An 18,042-nucleotide genomic window follows, 5' to 3' on the forward strand; every position below is an offset into this window, starting at 1 on the left:
ACTGCCTTGGAACTCACGTGTAATCAATTCCAGCACTTGGGAGGTGAAGGCAGGAGGATCAGAAATTCAAGTTCATCTTTGGCTACATCTTGAGTTTGAGGCCAGCCTGGGCTACATGAGACTCTGCCTCAAAATATCAAAAAATAAAAAATGAAATAAAAGGGAAACAGGTACCAGGGGTTGCCACTTCCCAGAAACAGGGTTTCTTCCTCCAAAACCAAGGTAGCTTTCAGACAGAACTGGGTCAGAAACAGACTTGCAGCTGTGGAGGTACACAACGCAAAATCCCATCACTCAGGAGGCCGAGGCAACATTGTGAATTCAAGGAACCTTTGTGCACTGAGCCATGTAGCTGGCACCTTGTTTTGTTTTGTTTGGTTTGGTTTGTTTGTTTTTGAGACATGGTCTCACTGTGTGACCCTGATTGCCTTGGAACTCACTATGTAGACCAGGCTGGCCTCAAACTCACAGAGATCAGCCTGCCTCTGCCTCCCGAGTGCTAGGATTAGAGGTGCACACCACCACACCCAGCCTAACCCTGTTTTCTTAAGCACACACTAGTAGAGTATGGTGCACACAGGACTGTTACTAAGCAGAAATGATGTAAGCCATTTGTAAGGACTATTGTAAAGCCTAGTGCCTTACTAGTGCTGGGCTAGTGTAGATATGATTAAACAAAAGAAAGGGGGTGAGCACCCAGTTCCTGGATGTGTGAAGAGCTGTTCAAGGATTCCCCGTGGGAATGTCAAGGAATTAAGTAATCAATTGGTTCAAAAGTGGCTCAGGGGGTGGGATAAACTGGCAGATAGTGGTGCTGGCTCATAGGCCACATCACCCAGATAGGAATATTGGCTTGGCTCTTTAGCAGCAGGGATACACTGAGTACACTCCTCAAGTATGCTGAGCCTCAATCTACCTACCTATAAAAATGGGGATAATAGTAGTTCCCACCTCACTAAGTTGTTGGGGGGGGCGGTCAGGATGAAGGTAAAGCAAGGGAATTAGGCGAGCTGCTGCTTCGATGTTGGTGACCTGATTGATGGTGTTCTGCATGATCTCCAAGAGTCCCCTTCCTCCAGATCTGAAATCCCTGATTCTGTCTTTGAGAGCAAAATGCAGGCACCTTAGAAAAATAAGACAGGGCACTATCTTAAGACCTTTGAGACCGAGGACTGCTCACATCTGGTGCTTGCCAGAGACTGTAAAGAAGGCACTGTCCCCTCTCTGCCTCCCTCCCAGCCCTGACTCTAGTGAGAAGAAGATGGCAGCAAAGGTGCTGGAGGGCACTGAGGGGGCAGGGCGCAGCTCAGTCCCGGCAGAGGCCTTTCTAATCTGTTACATGCACTTTGGTCCCCTGATAAACTATGCACTGGGAAGGATCCAGAAGCCATATGAGGTCAGAAAGTAGCCAATAGTGAGGAGAGAATCACAGGTTGCCAACTGGCAGCCCAAGGGTCAAACCTGGCTCCCAGGCTCCTGTGCTGTGGTCTGCATGGTCAACTGTGTGTGTCTGGCTTTCCACTTAAGTCAGTTCTGTGTGAGTAATTGGTGTTCTAGTCCCATTCAGTGATCTATCTCCCCAGTTCTGAACACTGTAGTGTCAGGGACAGTACCAGGCCCCAGTTACCCTTTGAGGTTGGTAGTATTGTCATCCATGTGGCACCAAAGAATAAACTGAGGCAGAGAACAAGGAACTGGAAAGCCTGAAACAGGCACCTTGTCTGTCTTCCCAAACTTGTGCTTTTCCAATTACCGTGTGTGCGTGTGTGCGTGTGTGTGCGTGTGCGTGTGTGTGTGTGTGTGTGTGTGACATGTATGTACCTGTGTGTGGAGGACACAAGGTGCGTGTGTGCGTGTGTGTGCGTGTGCGTGTGTGTGTGTGTGTGTGACATGTATGTACCTGTGTGTGGAGGACACAAGTCAGCCTTGGGGGTTGTTAATCAAGATATCATCCACATGTTTTTTGAGACAAAAATCTCTCTCTTCACTTAGAACTGGCCAATTAAGCTAGACCTGCTGGTCAGTGAGCTGCAGGATCTACCTGCCTCCCGGGTGCTAGGAATCCAAGCACTCACTGCCATGCCTAGCTTTTTTACATGGCTTCCAGGACTTTTAACTCATGTCCTCACACACTTGACCATCTCCCCAACTTTACTGTTCCACAGGCACATTGTTTAACTCTAACCACATCCTCTATGGGTTCAAAGGGTAGATTCCCAGGTGCAACTATCTGCTTGAATTTTGGCAGAGTGACACTGGGCAAAGAATTCAATTGGGCGGGAGGCGGGGGCGGGGAGCTTCTACCTCCTTATCTGGAGAATAGCAATAGGACCTATTTCCCTGGACTAAGTGAGTTAATGCTCATAAAATTCATAGGGCATACCTGTGTACACTGGCAGAGCTCAATAAATGCTAGCTATTATCATTAGGCACTGGCTGTGTGCCAGGTGCAAAGAGGACAAAGATCGATGTGTGTCCCTGCAGGGCTCAGAGTCTGATGGGGAATCACAGGGTGATTGACACATGCTGGAGGGAGGAGCCTGACTGTAAAAGCAAAAGAACTGAGGGTTCCCTGGCTGAGTCTATGGTGCTCAGATATTTGCACAAACTTTCAAGTTGACATCCTGAAGGCTGGATGCTGTTTTCACTTAAACTGTGAGGAGGGGAAAACCGGGAGTATAGCTCAGTGGAGGGGCATTTGTTAGCATGTGTGAGGCCCTGGGTTCCAGCCCCAGCATTGCAAAATAAATAAATAAATTAAGTAAGTAATAAAGTAGCCTAGGAAAGCAGGTGGATCTCTGTGAGACTGGGACCAGCCTGGTCTACAGAATGAGTGCCAAGCCAGTTGGAGCTATATGAAGACCCTGTCTCAAAACAAACAAGTAAATAAAGATGTATTGTATTTTTTAATAAAATAGATTTTTTAGAAAATGTAAATAAAGCCAGGAGTGATGGTGTACACTCATAAACAAACAAATCAATAAACAACAACAAAATATGAAGAGGTATTTTGGGGTCTTTGTTTTTGTCTGTTTTTTGGGGGGGCAGGGGGTTGATATAGGGTCTCACCATACATTCCACCAGGGTGGCCTAGAACTCACAGAGACCCAGTTGCCTCTGCATCCCAGGTGCTGAGATCAAGGGCCTGAGCCACCATGCCCAGCAAGAGATATTGTTTTAAAAAGTAAACATGGGTTTCAGTGAGCAAGGGGCAGGACTAGCACCATGAATGTCTACCACATTTGCATGTATGCCAGAAACTACCAGAGTCTTATGCTAGAAAAAGGTCCTGCCTTCCCCCAGTGTCATCTGTCACACTGGGTGTGTCTGTGACTAAGTGTGAAAGAATTAAGAGCATGACCAGGATGGAAGGTGGGAGGTGGGAGGGAGGAGGGATCAGAGGAAAAAAGTCTTTAATACAGGCTGTGTCTGAGGTCATGAGAAACAAAACTTTTTGTTTGTTTTCTGTTTGTTTACTTGGTTGTTTGTCATGGTGGGGACTGAACCCAGGCCTCATGGATAATAAGTAAGCACTCTATCAACTGAGCTATAGCTCCAGCTCCCAGGTTTGTTTATATGTCTAGAGACAAGGTCTCATATACCTTAGGCAGGCCCAGGATGACCTCAAACTTCTTTTTTTTAAATTTGTTTTTAAGGTTTTTTTTGTTTTGTTTTAATGTGTGTAAGTATATTGCCTGCACGTGTGTGAGTGCACCTGTGTTCTGCAATGCTGTGGAGGTCAGAAGAGAGCTTCAGATTCCCCTGGAACTGGAGTTAAGGATGGTTTGCAGCTACCATATGGGTGCTGGGAATCGAACCTGGGTCCTCTGCAAGAGCAGTCAGTGCTCTTAACCACTGAGCCATCTCTCCAGCCCATTTTTAAGTTTTTTTTTAAAAAATTATTTTTATTTTATGTGTATGAGTGTATTGCCTGCTTGTATGTAAGTGTACCCATGTCGTGCAATGCCCTCAGATGTCAGAAGAGGGTGTCAGATTCCCCTGGAACTGGAGTTACAGATTGTTGTTAGCTGCCATGTGGGTGCTGGAAATTGAACCTGGATCCTCTGCAAGAGCAGTCAGTAAGCCACTTCTCCGGTCCCTGTTTTTAAGTTTAAAAAAAATTTTTTTTTTTAATTTATTTGGTTGGTTAGGTTTTTTGTTTGTTTGTTTTGGGTTTTGGTTTTTTGTTTGTTTGTTTTGGGACAGGGTCTCCCTGTAGCCCCAGCTGGCCAGGAATTCACTATATAGATCAGGCTGGCCTTGAATTCACCTGCCTCTGCCTCCCAAGTGCTGGGATTAAAGGCATGCACCACCACACATGGTTATTTTTTAATTTTATGTGTATGACCGTTTTGCCTGAATGTATGTAAATACACCCATGTCATGCAATGCCCTTGGAGGCCAGAAGAGGGCGTCAAATCCCCTGGAACTGGAGTTTTGGGCAGTTGTTAGCCACTATGTAGGTAGGTCCTGGGAATCGAACCTGGGTCCTCTGCAAGAGCCAGTGCTCTTAACCTCTGAGCCATTCCTCCAACTCCAACCTCAAACTTTTGATCTTCCTGCTTCCACCTCCCAAGTACTAGGATTACTGCCACCAAGCTTGGTTTATGCAGTGTGAGGGCTCAAACCTTGGGTTTCATATATACTAGGTAAGCACTCTACCAACTGAGCTATATCTCCCGTCCCACCTCAAGTTTAACTTTGAATTTCTTGAGACAGGGTCTCACTGTGTAGTTTAAGGTGGCCGTAAACTTCAGATCATCCTGCCTCAGCCTCCTAGACTAAATCCACAGCCCACATGTATTTAATTAATTAATTAATTAATTAATTAATTTTTTTAAAGATTTTGAGAAAGGGTCTCCCTGAAGCCCCAGGTGACCTGGAAACACTCTGTAGACCAGGCTGGCTTCAAACTCACAGAGATCCTCCTGCCTCTGCCTCCCAAGTGCTGGGATTAAAGACATGCACCACCATCCCGGCAGGTATTTCATTTTTATTTTGAGACAAGGTCTCAATATATATCCCAGACTGGCCCTAGAATCACTATGTATTATAGGTTAGCCTCAGACTCCTGATCTTTCTACATCAGCCTCTCAAGAATACAGGCTTGTGCTAGACAAGTTTATTTCCAATTTGTCCTTCATGTGGCTTAATAAGTACAGTTGTGCAGCTGAGGTATATGGGCAGACATCAGATAAATAACAAAGACCAGCCAGCCTGGGATGTATGAAACTGTGCTGGACAGCTTCAGTTGTCAACTTTACACATCTGAGAAGAGGGAACCTCAGCTGGGGGATTTCCTCTATTGGACTGGCCTGTGACCACATCTGTGAGGCTTCTTTTTGTTTGTTGAATGATGTGGGAAGGCTCAGCTGACTATGGGTGGTGCTACCCCTAGGCAGGTGGATCTGTGTTGTGTAAGAGAGCAGACTGAGCACAGGCCAGAGGAGCAAGTCAGCAAGCAGCGTTTCCCCATGGTCTATGCTTCTGTTTCTGCCTCTAGGTTCCTGTCCTGAGTCCCTACCCAGGTGTTCTTCTAGAGGTTCTGGGTTCGGTTCTCAGCACCCAGGGGGTGTAAGCCAAATAAACCCTTTCCTCCCCAAATTGGCTTTGATCATAGTGTTTATCACAGCAATAGAAAGCAAACTAGGACAGAGATCATGTTTAAAAAGAAAAAAGGCCAGGAGCTGGAGAGATAGCTCAGTGGTTACAGTATTTGCCAGTGTGAGGACTGGAGTTTGGATACCCATGTACATGCCCAGTGGGTATGGCAGCCTCCTATAAAGCCAGCCTCTGAAGGCAGAGACAAGGGAACCCCAGAGCAAGCTGACTAGCGAGACTAGCATAGAGGCAAGCTGTGTTTGATTGAGAGACCCTGCTTCGTGGAAAAAAGTGGAAGAGCCACTGAGGATGATTCCAACATCAAACTCGGGCCCCCACATGCATGTGCACACACACACATGCATCCACATGCTTACAGGCCTACAAACATGTAAATCTGCACCCCACACACACACACACACACAAATAGGAAAAAAAAAAAAAAAAAAGACCAGCAGGCTGGTTGACCTCTGACTTCACAGTGGAGAGACCACTTGAGCAGGTGGGTCTAGAGGACAGAGGAGCTGGGCTAAGACTAGGTGGCCAGACCCGGCCTGGCTCCTTGGAGATACTGGGGCTGCCCAGCTTCCTTATCATCCTCCTCTCTGCTCTGGTTACCTGTCTGATCTGGTTCCACTCGCCATACAGTCTCATATGAGATGAGGTTCCTATGCCAAGGCCAGTTGCCTTCCCTTAATATTTTAAAAAATAAGACACTGAATGAAGGCCTTTGGAAATGGGGTTTATTCATTCATCAGTCACTCATTCATTCACATATATATTGATCCCTGTGGCATGCTGAGCATGGCAAAAAAGATCATCACCTCAAGAAGCTGACAGTTTACAGCAACAGGCAACAAGCAAGGACTGGTGCCCAAGTCTAGTTATCAGAAATAAGCTTAATAGAAGTATAAAGTCAGGGGCTGGAGAGATAGTCCACTGGTGAAAAGCACTGGCTACTCTTCCAGAGGACCTGGTTCTATTCCCAACACTCACAGAGTTAACAATCATCTGTAATTCCAGTTCTAGGGATCTGACACCCTCTTATGGTATCGCATGACACAGGTGTACCTACATCCAGGCAGATAAAACACTCATATATTTAAAAGAAAAAAAAGTCAGAAAGTGGACGTGACAACTCACACCCTAATTCCAGCACTAAGAAGGCTGAGGCAGGAGGGTCTCAAGTTCACGTCCATCCTGAGCCACATAAAGAGACCCTACTTCAAGAAGCCAATAATAGGTGCTAGCATGATGGCTCAGCATGATGGCTTGCAGCATAAGCCTGGTTACCCAAGTTCAGTCCCCAGAACCCACATAAAAGTGAAAGGAGAAAACCAATACCACAAAATTGTCCTCTGACCTCTACATCCATGCCGCGGCATGCACACACACACACACACACACACACACACACACACACACACACACACCATGCATGCACACACAATAATAATAAATAAATATCTTTTAAACACAAATAATAGCTTGTCATGGTGGCACATGCCTTTAGTCTCAGCACTAGGGAGGCAGAGGCTGGCAGATCTCTGTGAGTTCAAGGTCAGCCTGGTCTTCTACATAGTGAGTTCCAGGCCAGCTGGGTCTACAGAGAGCCTCTGTCTTAAAAAGACCAATAATTAATATAATAATAATAATAATGCCAAAGAAGGGCCAGAGACTAACTGGGCAGGGGGGTGGCTGCTCTTCCAACCAGGTTCTGCAAACTCCAGCTCTTGAGAGTCTGTTAGAGAACAGAACTTCACTGCAGCACAGTCTAGTATATTTCCAGGCTGTATTCATGCCTCAGTGGCAGAATGGAGCAACTGCCTAAATGGAGTGACTCATGGAGCTGGAAATATTCACTCTCTGGCCCTTTTACAAAACTTTGCCATTGCAAGGAAACACCATGTCACACCCAATAGGATGGCGCCAATAAAGAAAGACAGACACTAACAAGCTGCAGGATGGAGCCAGATTGGAACCTTTATACATTGCTAAGGGGAGGGGAAACTGGTGTGGCCACTCTGGAAAACAGTCCAACTGTCCCACAGGAGGCCAAACATAGCTGTCATCTGACCTAGTAAGTGCACTCCCAAGACATGAAATCTATGTCCACACAAAAATTTGTATGTGGATGTTCACAGCATTACGTATTAACGTCAAAAAGTGGAACCAACCCAAATGCCCCTTAATTGCTGAATAAAATGTGGTATAGCTACACAATTTGGCAATAATAAGAAACACAATATAGGCCGGGTGTAGTGGTGCACACCTTTAATTCCAGCACTCAGGAGGCAGACACAGGTGGATCTCTGTGAGTTCCAGTTCACCCAGGGCTACAGAGTAAGACCCTGTCTCAAAATAAATAAGGGACTGGAGAGATGGCTCAGAAGTTAAGAGCACTGACTTCTCTTGCAGAGGACTCGGGTTCAATTCCCAGCACCCACATGGCAGCTAACAACCATCTGTAGCCCCCAGCTGGCCTGGAACTTGTTATGTAGACCAGTCTGGCCTTGAACTCACGGAGATCCACCTGCCTCTGCCTCCTGAGTGCTGGGATTGAAGGTGTGCGTCTCCATGCCCGCCTAAATAAAATATTTTTTAAAATAAATAAATAGGAGCTGGGCGTGGTGGCACACGCCTGTAGATCCAGCACTAGGGAGGCAGAGGCAGGTGGATCTCTGTGAGTTCAAGGCCAGCCTGGTCTACATAGTGAGTTCCAGGACAGCTGGGGCTACAGGGAGACCCTGCTTTGAAAAGATAATAAATAAACAAACAAACAAACAAATAAATAAATAAATAAATAAATAAGAAATAATACGCTGGAATAGGGATGAGCCATAAAAATGTTATATAAGTAAAAGAAGCCAGACTCCAAGACCACCTGCTGTAGGGTTCTGGTTTTAATTTTTCTGCTGTGTTTTGTTTTGTTTTGTTATGTTGAGACAGGGTCTTGTTATGCTTGTAGTGCTGACTGGCCTCATATAGCAGTTAGTCTCAAACTTCCATTACTTGTCCTGCCACAGTCTTCTAAGTGTGGGAATCACAGGCCCCATCAAGCAGCAAGGATTCCATTTATATAAAAAGTCCAGTAAGGCTGAGCATGGGGGTGCCTTTGATCTCAGCACTTGAGAGGCAGATGCAGGAGGATCTCTGTGAGACTGAGGCCAGCCTGGTCTATATAGTAAGTTCCAGGCAAGCTGTGACTACAGGGAGACCCTGTCTCAAAGGAACCCAAAATAATAATAATAATTAATAATAATAATAAGATGATGAAGAAGACGATGATGATGATGATGATGACGACACTGGAGATTAAACCCATGGCCTTGAAACACTACCACTGAGTCAAATCTCCAGCCCTTTAAAGGGATAGGTTGTATGACATGTGAGTTGTATCTCAATAAAGCTGTTTTAAAAAGTTGTTGACTTTTGTTCTAGTCAGGAAAGGCATGTAAGCCTTTGACATTTGAACTTCTTTGCTCAAAGCTCTCAAGTAGCAGCCAGTGACATTTTCCTGTGTAAAGTGCTTACAATCCCTATTTCATTCAATCCTCACAAAACCCCATGGGTTCAATACTAATGCCCCAGCTCAGTAGACTGGAAGCTACAGACTGTAGGCAATTTGCCCCCAGGCCACACAACTGCTAAGTGGCACTACTGGGACTCAGCACCCTGTATGTGACATCAAAGCCTGAGCCCACTGTCACTGAGCCACACCTCAAGCTCCTGCTAAGACTCTAAATTCCTAGGCTTTCCTTCATCAGGAAGATGGCTCAAAGCAATGTGGAAGAGTCGGGGCAAAGAAACCTCAAAGGAAGAAAGCAGTGGCCAGGGATATAACTTGGTTGACAGAGTGCTTGGCCAGTGCACACCCCCAGCACCACATAAACTGTCTATGGTGGTGCACACCTGTAATCCCAGCACTCAGGGAGGTGGAGGCAGGAGGTTCAGTTTAAAGTCATGCAGCTCTATAGAGAATTGGAGGAGAGCCTGGGCTATATGAGATCTTGTCTCTAAAAAAGAAAAAGAAATGGGGGGATGGAGTATGACTCAATGGGTAAGAGCACTTGCTGTGCAAGCATGAGGACCTGAGTTCAAATCCTCAGGACCCACATAGAAGCCAGGCATGGTCATGTAAGTCTATAACCTCAGTGTTGAGGGGCTGAGACAGGCAGTTCCTGGGAGCTTGCTGGCCAGCCAGCCTAGCCTAAACAGCTAGCTTTAGGTTCAGTGAGAAGGGAATTCAAGGTAATAACGTAGAGGTGGATAGAAGAAGATACCTGATGTCTTTCTCTGGCTTCTGCATGTGTGCACATGGGCAGGTATACTCACACACACAGGTACATACAGGCATACATCTCCCACAAACAACACACACAGAAGGGAAGGAGGGAAGGACAGAAGGAGGGAGGGAGGGAGGAGGGCAAGAGAGAAGGAAGGAGGGAGGGAGAGATGGAGGGAAAGAGGGAGGGAGGGAGGGACAAAGAAATAAAGGGAAAGAGAAGGGTAAGGTCCACCAGGCAAAGAAGACAACAGTGAAAATACTGAGTGTCCCTGGGCTCAGGGGGAGGCCTCACAATCCTCTAGAAACTGACTCCACCATTCCCAAGTTCTAGAAGCATAACAATCACCTAAGTGTAGAGAGAGGGTTTATTTAGAATACAGACTCTTAGCCAATGACCTAGGACACTGGGCATGGTTATGTACCCATAGTTCAGCTATTCCAGAGGCTGAAGCAGGAGGTCAGAAGCTTGAGGCCAACCTGGGCAACACAGTCAGTCTCAAAATAAATAAATAAATAAATAAACTCCTCGTTCTCGTCAGATCTGAGATTGAGACCAGGGACCCAGTGTCAGCAAGCACCTGGGAAGACAGATGCAGGTGGTCCAGGGACGGCTCTGAAACACATCAGCACAAACCTCTCCCTCCGGGTAACTAACCTCTTCTCCCTCCTAGCCTTCCTTTTCCTTTCCTGACGCCCCATATTCTGACTCTCACCCCTCCTTCAACACACAGAGGCCCCCGCAGAGCACCTCTGAAGATTTGTTCCCTCTCTTTCTCACCTCGGCTGGCCTGCTCTGCCCTCCTCTGTTCTGCTCCTTCTCCCCAGAACTGCCTCATGGCAGACCCACTCCCTTGTCCTCCCATCTCCCAGGGCTCATCTTTCCCACGCCTGTGAAGTGGTGTCTCTCTATGGAGCCTTCCGTTAATCACAGACAGGCATGTTTCTCTCGTGCATCTGTAAAATGAGGAAGAACAAATGAGAAAAATGGATGGAAGAGGCATCAAGGGCACTTGATAAAAAGTAGCTGTTGTGATTTTTTTACTGCCCCTTGACCTTGAGTAGGTCAATGTTCATATCTCCAAAATGATAAACAATCTTGTGTCAAGAGCCATGTCATTTATACAACATAGCTATTATCATCTCCGTTTTATACTTGAGGGTCATTTATACTTGAGGGAAGTGAGGCATAGAAGGATTAAGAAAAGTATACCCCAGGCTGGAGAGATGGCTCAGCAGTTAAGAGCACTGACTGCTCTTGCAGAGGACCTGGGGTCAATTCCCAACACCCACGTACTGGCTAACAACTGTCCTGACTCCAGTTCTAGGGGATCTGACACCCTCTTCTAACATCTGTGAGCATTGCACAACACGGGGGTACACTTACACACATGCAAGCAATACACTCACACACACACAAAAGAAAGAAAGAAAGAAAGAAAGGAAAGAAAGAAAGAAAGAAAGAAAGAAAGAAAGAAAGAAAGAAAGAAAGAAAGAAAGAGAAAGTGCACCCACCTGGGGATTGGTAGCACTTGGTTTTGAACTGAAGCATCAGGTCTTGAGTCAGTCTTTCCCTCCCACCTCCTTCAGGGCTGGAACCAAACCCAAGACCTCACACATGCTAGGCAAGCACCCTGTCACTGAACTATATCCTGAGCCTTGGCCCCAGGTCCTGAAGTTTTGTTTTGTTTGTTTGGGTTTTTTTTTTTTTTCATTTATTTTTTTTTCTTGTAAAAACACAATGTATACTTTTTTCTTTTTCTTTCTTTTTTTTTTTTTTTGAGTCAGGGTCTTCCTATAGCCCCAACTGGCCTGGAACTCACTGTGTAGATCAGGCTGGCCTTGAACTCACAGAGATCACCTGCCTCTGCCTCCCCAGTGCTGGGATTAAAGGCATATGCCACCATGCCCAGCCCTTGAGTTTTATTAAATCAATTAATTGACTAATTAATTTTCATTTTATGTGTATGAGTGTTTTGCCTGCATGTATGTAAGTGCGCATATGTATGCAATGTGCGTGGCGGCCAGAAGAAGGTGTCAGATTCCCTGGAACTGGAGTTAAGGATGGTTGTTAGTTGCCATGTGGGTGCTGGGAACCGAACCCTGGTCCTCCACAAGAGTAACCAGTGCTCTTAACCACTGAGCCATCTTTTGAGCCCTTAGGTCCTGAGATTTTAATCCTCATGCTACACTGACATCCAGGGTTATGAGGCTCACTCTCAAAGCAAATCCCAACAGTTTTGGGCACAAGACCTGGCGTGAGGTGGGTGCTCAGTGAATGCTAGAAATGAGGTGAATTGAATGTTTGTACACCCAGGCAGAAGGGGAAAAGTATCACCCCCAAATTTTACTACTCACTCGCTGAGATGACTCAGCAAGTTAAAAGCTTCCTGTGTAAGCATGACAATCTGAGGCCTGGAACTCATGTGAAAAGCCCAATGTGGTGTTGGTGTTGCATGTCTGTAATCCCAGCCCGCCTGTGGTGAGATAGAAGGTCTAGCCTGGCATATGTAGGGCAGTGGCAGAAACAAGAGAGACTGACTCAAACATAATAGAAGGCAAGCTGACACCTGAGCTTGTCCTCTGATCTCCACACATGCACTGTAGCATCCTGTACCCTCACACACACACACATAGATATCACACACACATACACAAAAATAAATATATATATTTTTAAAAGAGACTCCATGGGGCTGAAGAGATGGTTCAGTGGTTAAGAGCACTGAGTGCTCTTGCAGAGGACCCAGGTTCAATTCCCAGCACCCACATGGTGGCTATGAACCATCCTTAACTCCACTTCCAGGGGAATCCAAAGCCCTCTTCTGACCTCCAAGGCATTGCACGACACAGATGCACTCACATACATTGCATGACACAGATGCACTCACATACACTCATACACATAAAATAAAAATAATAAAAAAAATTTAAAAGAGACGTCACTACTCACTATGTCTCATGCTTTTTATTTGATTAAGACTCAACATTTTAAGAACTTGAGAATGAGATATAAAAAAACAATTCAGAAAAAAAATCAGAGTGGGGTGTCCCACTCAAAACTTGCTGGGTCCAACACTTGTCAGTCTACTTGAATGGGTGACGGTGGTTTTTAACTTCAGAACATTAAGGTGGTATAGAACTATTTGGAAGAATGAAGGACGTAGAGCAGTGGATCTGGTCCCTGTTGCTACCTTTCATATTTACAAGTCACTGTGTGGGATTGGTTACCACTCCCCTCAGACAACCAGAGTGATTCAGCATAAGGAAGACCCAGTGGAGAAATCCCTGGGTGCTATTTTCTAATTAAGGGCTATAGGAGATGCAGACCCCTCCATTCTGTCCAAATTCTCTCCCATTTCAGGTCATATAAAATCCCAGGTAGACTAGAGCCTTCCCTCTGTGCCTGGGCTCTTTTTTCTAGAGAATCAGACAGTTCCTCAGTCCCATGGCTCCTGTTTCTTCCACCCCAAGAGCCATGAAAATACTATGTTAAGAGAAGTCTTCAGTGCTGCCCCTTTCACACAATGGCTTGGGCAGTCTAGAAGTCACAAAGATGCTATACAATAGAACACAGAACAAGACTTTTGAGTGATCCAAGACCAAAGAATCATGAATCCATCCAGGTCTCAGGAAGAGCAACAACAAAAGGCAATCCCAGTTGGGTTACAAGACATAACAAGATAAACAAGAGTCACCCCCAAATTCGACTAGGAAGCCTTCCGGAAATGGACAACCTTCTGAAAAGCCTGCCGAAAGTCTTCGTTGAATACGGTGTAGATGATGGGATTGATGAGTGAGTTTAAATAGCCCAGCCAGGTGAAGAACTCAAAGAGGGCTGGGTGGATCCAGCAAGAGTCCCTGCAGATGGGGAGGACCAGGGACGCCACAAAAAAAGGCAGCCAGCAGATGATAAAGGCCCCCAGGATGATGCCCAGGGTCTTGGTGGCTTTCCTTTCTCGTGCTGCGGAGATCCTCTTGCGCTCTAGGATGCTATCGGCCAGCTTGATTTTCACCTGGTTGAAAAAGAGAGGGGAGCCCGCCGTGTGCGAGTGGCTCTCGTGGAGGCTGGGGTCGAGCGAGCAGAGTGAAGAGCCTGCAGAGCCGGTGATGAGCTGGGCTGTGGTGAAGCGTTTCCCGTAGAGGGAGGGTGGTTTCAAGATGCGGCTCCGGGCGGCCACATAGATGCGGCCGTAGAGGATGATGAGCAAGATGGACGGGATGTAGAAGGCCCCACAGGTGGAGTAGATGGTGTAGGAGATCTGAGATGTGTTCACCAGGCAATCTGACTTCTCCTCGTGAGCCGTGGCCTGTCGCCAGAAGAGCGGAGGGATGGAAATGCAGATGGAGATGACCCAGACTGCTGCAATCATGGCCGCAGCGTGGCCTGCTGTCCGGCGTTTGCTGTACTCCAGGGCATCTGTGATGGCCCAGTACCTGTCCAGAGCAATGACACAGAGATGCAGGATGGAGGCTGTGCAGCATGTGATGTCAGAAGACACCCAGATGTCACACAGGATTTGGCCAAAGTTCCAGGTTCCGGTAGTGGTATAGGCGATGCTGATGGGCATAACCAAAACAGAAACCAGGAGGTCAGTGGTGGCCAAGGAGCCAATGAGATAGTTGGCTGGAGTGTGAAGCTTCTTGGTGAGTAAGATGGTTGTGAGTACAAAGGCGTTGGAGAGAACGGTGGCCAGCGTGATGATGGAAAGGACCACCACAAGAGAGATTTGGAGAGCCTGGAGGACTTCTGGGTCCCAAGTCCCTGTAGCATTCAGGGATCTGTTGGAAGCCTCCTGGGGAAGGCCTTCTACGGACTGGTTTGATGGAGACATGCTTGGTGGTTCTCTCTCCACACAGATTTCTACACACAGGTCTCCTTCCTTTGCAGTTGTGCCACCCCAAGAACAAGGTCATCCCTTGACTTCACAGCAGAGGAGGCCATATATCAGAACAGACCACAGCAAAAAAGACATCAAGACAGGGCTAGGAAAAGACACCCTGGTAACCACCAGCTGCTCCCAGAAGCAGATGGATCCCAAGACATCTCAGGGTTCTGGAACTTTGCCCAGTAGATGGTCCGGCCCAGAGGCCACATGCTGAATTGTCTAGACAGTGACCAGGGTATCACAGGAAGATGCTCTCTACTCAGAGCTCCTATGGCTTTTGCTTTGGGTATTTGGGCTTTTTTTCAAATGATGAGACTTCAATATGTTTAATGAAAACTTCAGCACTTCCTCCAACCCTATTCAGAGAGGATTCTGGATATCAGGTTGCTTCCAGGGAGCTTTTAAAACTGAAGACATAAAGAAATACCATCTGATTCAGAGAAGCAGTGCTGTCAACAGCTCCATTTTCCCAGGGTTGTCTGGCCACATCATGAGTACTTAACATTGGTTCCTGTCCCACTGATGGCTTTGAGTCTCACTTAGACAAAACATTCCCGTTACTAAGACTCAAAGAATGCAAGAAGGCAAAACAAATGGTTCGCTACCGTTCACTGAGACGGACACGTGTTCAGAAGTTCTAGAGTTTAAAGAAGAAAAAAGCAGAGTTAGATTCTAGAAGGGTGATTCTGAAAGTTGAAAGTATAAGATTAAAAGGCTACTGCTTTATGCTGTCCCTGCTGCTGTGAACTCGAGGTTCTCAAAACTGAGAACACAGGGGAGGGGATGTGCCCCACCCCCACAATTCCCAGAGGGGACAGTGTCCTAGCTGTTGCAACCCTCACAGGCTTGTTCCAAGCACATGAAGTCAGCTCTGTAAACTGTGAATCAGAAAGCATCACTCTATGCAGTAATGGAAGCTAAACAAAACCAAACAGGGCATTGAAGGAAACAGGGCCTCCAGAAAAAACATCAGACTGTCACCACACATAGTCTGGAGTGTGGAGTGACTCTCTGATTCACCTGAACTTTCCACATTTCCTAAAGTGAGTATGAATGACTTTTTTGGAGGTATTAGGGTTTTTTTTTGTTTGTTTTTGAGGCAGAGTCTCATGTAGCCCAAGCTGGTCCTGAGCTCCTGATCTTCTTGCCTTACCTCCTGAGTGTTGGGATCATGGGCATGTACCACTATGCTTGGTACACAAATGATTCTTAAAACAAAACCTCCGGGCCTTGTGGCACACGCCTTTAATTCCAGTACTCAGGAGGCAGAGGCAGGCAGATCTCTGTGAATTCAAAGTCAACCTGGTCTGCATAGCAAGTTCCAGGCAAACTGGGGCTACACAGGGAGACTGTCTATAAACAAACAAACAAACAAAACCAAAAAACACTGCTTTGACCAACAACAACAAAAAACTACAATAGGCTGAAGAGACAGGTCATCAGTTAGGAACATTGACTGATCTTGCAGAGGATCTGGGTTCAGTTCCTAGCACCCACAGTATCAGCTAGCAGCAGCCATCTATAACTTTAGTTCTAGGGGCTATCCAACACCCTCTTCTGGTCTCCGTGGGCATTGAAAGACACAGGTACACTTAGAAACATGCAGGCAAAACCCTCACACACATAAAATAAAAATAAGTAAGCAGCTGGGCGTGGTGGTGCACGCCTGTAGTAGCAGCATTCGGGAGGCAGAGGCAGGCGGATCTCTGTGAGTTTAAGGCCAGCCTGGTCTACATAGTGAGTTCCAGGACAGCTGGGACTACAGGGAGACCCTGTCTCAAAAACACCAAAAAAATTTAAAAAAGTAAAGACTAGATTATCCTCAAACTCACAGATATCTGCCTTTCTTTCCCTCTTGAATGCTAGAATTAAAGGCATGGGCCATCATACTCGGCCCAAAGATTTATTTTATTATTTATTTATTTATTATTATTTTTGTCTTTTTGAGACAGGGTCTCCCTGTAGCCCCAGCTGACTTGGAACTCGCTATGTAGACCAGCCTGGCCTCAAACTCGCAGAGATCCACCGACTTCTGCCTCCCAAGTGCTTGGATTAAAGGCGTGTGCCATCATGCCCAGCCCCAAAGATTTATTTTTAATTTTTATTTATGTGTACATGTGTGTGTCTATGTGGCCTGGGATGGGCTAGAACTTACAATCCTCCTGCTTCAGCCTCCTGTGTGTTGAGATTACAAGTGTGCACTAGCATACCTCTGGCCACAAAAGGCCAACAAACAAAAAACCATATGAATTCATTTTCCCATCTCCTTTGTGTGCTTCTGGTGTCTGGGCTTAAGTTTGGGACATTTGGGCCTAGGTATGGGTGATGAGGGTTAAGCAAGACAGAGGACAGTCAATGCAGGTCCATCTCTGGCATAATCCCAGTAGAAGTCCACAGGGTCCAGCAGGCAGTCCTCCCCAATCCCTACCCTCAGTCTCCACTGCAGTGTGTGGGACATACATCCTCACAGGAATCCTATGCTATGGTTCATTGTATTTCTCCTAGGTCAACTTAGCAAAAAGAACCTGTCATAGCCTGACAGGTGAGACAGACACAAAGTTTCAAGGCCCTCAGGAAGGAGCAGGTGAGGCAGAATTTACCTATGTTAGCTATACATATGATTACATATGGATTGTATGTTTTTCAATTGATATATTTTGAACAATGTTCCATCAACTATCCCCCTTCCTTCCTTCCTTCCTTCCTTCCTTCCTTCCTTCCTTCCTTCCTTCCTTCCTTCCTTCCTTCCTTCCTCCTTTCCTCTCCTGCTTTCTTATCTTTTTTAAATTAATTAATTAATTTGTTTGTTTGTTTGTTTGTTTGAGACAGAGTCTCGCTGTAGCCATAGCTGGCCTGAAACTTGCTATATAGACCAGGCTGGCCTCAATCTCACAGAGATCCACCTACCTCTACCTCCTGAGGGCTTGGAATGAAGATGTGGGCCACTAAGACTGGCTCTTTATATTTTTGTTTTTTGGTCTTTTTGAGACAGGGTCTCCCTGTAGCTCCAGCTGTTCTGGATTCACTGTGGAGACCATGCTGGCCTCAAACTCACAAAGATCCGCCTGCCTCTGCCTCCCACGCCTGGCTTGGCTCTTTATTTTTTATGTGAATGAGTGTTTTGCCTACATGTATGTACATGTACCTGTAAGTGTAATGCCCATGGAGGCCAGAAGAGGGCATCAGGTCCCCTGTTACTGGAGTTATGGACTGTTAACTGCCATGTGGGTGCTGGGAATTGAACCTGGGTCCTCTGCAAGAACAGCT

The 18,042-nt window shown here is 46.3% G+C and overlaps 1 protein-coding gene across 1 annotated transcript; it reads right to left on the minus strand.

Moving 5' to 3' along the window:
- Positions 1-12,914: 12,914 nt before the first annotated feature.
- Positions 12,915-14,855, minus strand: Htr1d (5-hydroxytryptamine receptor 1D). Its single transcript, XM_008848578.2, has one exon. The coding sequence runs from the start codon at positions 14,719-14,721 to the stop codon at positions 13,597-13,599; it is 1,125 nt and encodes a 374-aa protein (XP_008846800.1). The 5' UTR covers positions 14,722-14,855; the 3' UTR covers positions 12,915-13,596.
- Positions 14,856-18,042: the final 3,187 nt, after the last annotated feature.

The sequence above is a fragment of the Nannospalax galili genome, unplaced genomic scaffold (assembly GCF_000622305.1).
Source record: "Nannospalax galili isolate Female #2095 unplaced genomic scaffold, S.galili_v1.0 scaffold184, whole genome shotgun sequence".
Classification (NCBI taxonomy): Eukaryota; Metazoa; Chordata; class Mammalia; order Rodentia; family Spalacidae; genus Nannospalax; species Nannospalax galili.